Genomic DNA, 3,162 nt, shown 5'->3' on the forward strand with positions numbered 1-3,162 from the left:
AATAAAGCTATAAAGCTAAGGTGTTATGAAAATAAAGGGTAGTAAGGATTTACTACTAGTTGAAAAGTGAAGGCATTCTGCAGGGGTGGACTGAGCAGTTTTAGAGGATAAAAACATGAAATCATTAAACAGGAGAAACACCAGGATCAAATACAGAGGCAAAAGTGATTGAGCTGATAAGCAGCATGTTACAGAAATGTGAATGGAAGGGATGGCAGAGGCTAGGAGAGGTATGAATTTAATGTGTAGGAAAAAGGCAAGAAAGATTAGAGGCAAAAACAGTATTTGTTGGGAGGAAAAAGCTCATGGCAAGGACCATGGTTATATAAATATGCTAACTATTTTAAGTTTTATGCAGTTTATGGCATTATGGTTTTTTTGGGAAAAGTTATTATTTACAAGCTCTCCTGTTGTATCAACAGGCCAGTCCTGAATCAAAAATCGGACTTTGCAGCATATTTCGTGGTAAGCTTTTTATGTATTTTCCTTTTTCACTTTGATTTTAGTGATAAAAGACCACTCCATCATCAGCTACTATCATCACAGAACTTTTAATCACCTTATTAACTTTAAATTCCTTCACATCCATTGCTTCCTGATGTTTAAACTGACTGCTATTAGTAATAGGGATGATGGGGATGGCATAAGTAGGCTTCACCGGCTGTCTCTGTGCCATAACCTCAGACATAATCTCTCCGTTGTAGTCACCCAAACTATACCTGAAATCATAAAAAAAAAAGTTTAAAAAGTTATTTCGGTAAGTACTTATCCTTATTACTATTAATAACCAACTGAGATGTAATTATAAACACTGATTAGACTTGGTACAATTACAGTTAAACTTTGACTAATTTGCTGAATGCTTATTAAAATTAAAGATTACACAATTCTTTTGGTTTCTTCCTTTTACTTTTTGAATTATAACATCATCTCGGCACCATAAGCATATGATTGTGGGGGATAAAACAAAGGTTCATATTTTAACTCAGCAATTCTGGTGAAAGACTTGGTGGAGATGTTGAAATTAATACCTTAAAATGGGGCTGAGGAACTTTCTGCTAATTTGAATTGCCTGTGCTATAAAACTAATTTTTTTGAACTGAATCACAAGAAATTTAATAATGGTTTTCTAGGGGCTAGGAAATAGGGGAATAAGGCTTGAAGTTTTCACTGTGTACCTTGCTGAATGCTTATTTGAATGTTAATGTTATAAACCTTTTCCCCTTCCTTGTGCTTTTTTTTTTAAATCAGTACTATCTAGTAAGTAAAATAAAAACTTTAAATTAACAAATGCTCTGTTCCTCATAGCCCTGTGCGCAGTCACGTAAGGACAATAGAATAGGATTTCAAAATGGAAATACCTGGCACATTTTAATTTTACCGAACTCAGTCACTTTTAAAGAGAAGAGAGGAACATACGTAAAATTATACAAAGTATATCATACCACACATTTAAATAGTTTCTAATTATTATTAAAAGAAGATATTTCTGGAGTTACAGAGAACTGCTTAGGGAATAAATTAATTCAATATAGAAAATGCTAATGGTACCATACTTCCTAACATTATTAAAATATACTTTACCTCTTTTCCATAATTTCCAGTGTTAAGTGCAATAGCTCCCTTTTACTCTTTTCTCTTCTTTTTATCATCTCTAGAATAGTAACAGCCCGACTTAGATCTCGACGCAGCTTAAGCATTTTTTCATAAGAGGCTTCATCGTTTTTGCGATTCTGCAAATATAAATTTACTTGTTTAATGTCAATAAACGTTGTTAGCTAGTGGCACTCTGAACATAATAGCTATTGCTATATATAAGAACATATATATTTGAAGGGTTAGAGAAGAATTTAAAAACAGTGAAAGGGGGCATGCATCACCAGGAAATCAATTTTTTGTATGATTTTAAATGGATTAACATTAAAATATATCAACAGCTCCATAATGAAGCCTAAGATCGACTCATTTTAAATTACTATTTTTCATTATATTATATAGAAAGTATTTAAACACAAATTATAAAACAGGCTTCAGATATTGATATTCACAACTATACATAATTTTTCTTGTATCAAAAAATAATTCCCACCCAATTTCCCAAATTCACTTACTTTTCGAGTCTGCATTTTTTCAGTACGTCTTCTAAAAGCCACATAAGGATCATTCGTGCTAGAACCATCTCGCTTTTCTTGTTTTACTGATGGGATAAGAGATGGCCCTCGACAGTTTTTTCTCTTTTTAATCCAGTATTCATAAACTTCTCTAATTAATTCATCATCTTCTTTTAGCAGTAGTTTGGCTTCCTGCAGACTGACTGGCTAAATGTAAAATTATTATGTCATTTTCATATAATACATATGTAAGGTTCAAAAGTACTTCTAAATTTAAATGACAACCATCAAAATAATAACAGTATTTACAATAGCAAACATATGCAGAATATCTTGCACGTGTCAGTCATTGAGCTAGATACTTTATGTACACTATTTTATTTAATTTTCACAATCCTATCATCTCTATTTTGCAGAAGGGAAAACCGAGGCACAGATAAATTTAAACATATTGCTCAAGATTATGCAGGTTATAGTGGGCAGAGATGGGATATGACTTAGTGCTGTTAACTCCAGAGCCTGCTCACTTACCCTTGCCCATTATACTTTTATACATTATACATTATACTTTTTCCATACAAATGTCGATGTTTATATAAATGCGCATGCGCGCGCGCACACACACACACACACACACACACACACACACACACACACGCTCTTATTATATATACAATTAAGTTGTACCTGCTGACCACTGCCTTTTTCTAGACGGTCAATCATCTCCTCAAATTGCAATGGGCAGATGTCCATTTTCTTTTTCAGTTTATTCACGAATACTTCATCTTCAGAATCCAAATCATAATCAGGCTGTTCAGCATCCAAACTAAAAGCTGACAGAAGAAACCATAAGCAATCATTCATTGTGTGAATCCACTGACAAAAACCTCTCACAGATGTCTAGATAAAAACAAGGCCTAAACTTTCTAAAGAAATGAGAAAGATTTTTTTGGATTTTGTTTTCAGATACACAGTCTAAGCTTACAGGCTTTGTTCCCCACATTTAAAGTTTAAAAAAAGAGATTATCTTTCCTGTTAACATAGATATAAG

The 3,162-nt window shown here is 33.0% G+C and overlaps 1 protein-coding gene across 1 annotated transcript in view; it reads right to left on the reverse strand.

Annotated features, from left to right (window-relative positions):
- Positions 1-3,162, reverse strand: part of EPC1 (enhancer of polycomb 1) — an 82,128-nt gene that overhangs the window by 24,676 nt on the left and 54,290 nt on the right. Inside the window, exons 3-6 of the mRNA XM_019661606.1 lie at positions 2,799-2,944; positions 2,112-2,318; positions 1,585-1,733; positions 560-719 (exon numbers count right to left, since the gene is read on the reverse strand). Of these exons, the coding sequence (XP_019517151.1) occupies positions 560-719; positions 1,585-1,733; positions 2,112-2,318; positions 2,799-2,944 (662 nt within the window). The remainder of the gene's footprint in view (positions 1-559; positions 720-1,584; positions 1,734-2,111; positions 2,319-2,798; positions 2,945-3,162) is intronic.

This window comes from Hipposideros armiger, unplaced genomic scaffold, assembly GCF_001890085.2.
Source record: "Hipposideros armiger isolate ML-2016 unplaced genomic scaffold, ASM189008v1 scaffold_356, whole genome shotgun sequence".
Taxonomy (NCBI): domain Eukaryota; kingdom Metazoa; phylum Chordata; class Mammalia; order Chiroptera; family Hipposideridae; genus Hipposideros; species Hipposideros armiger.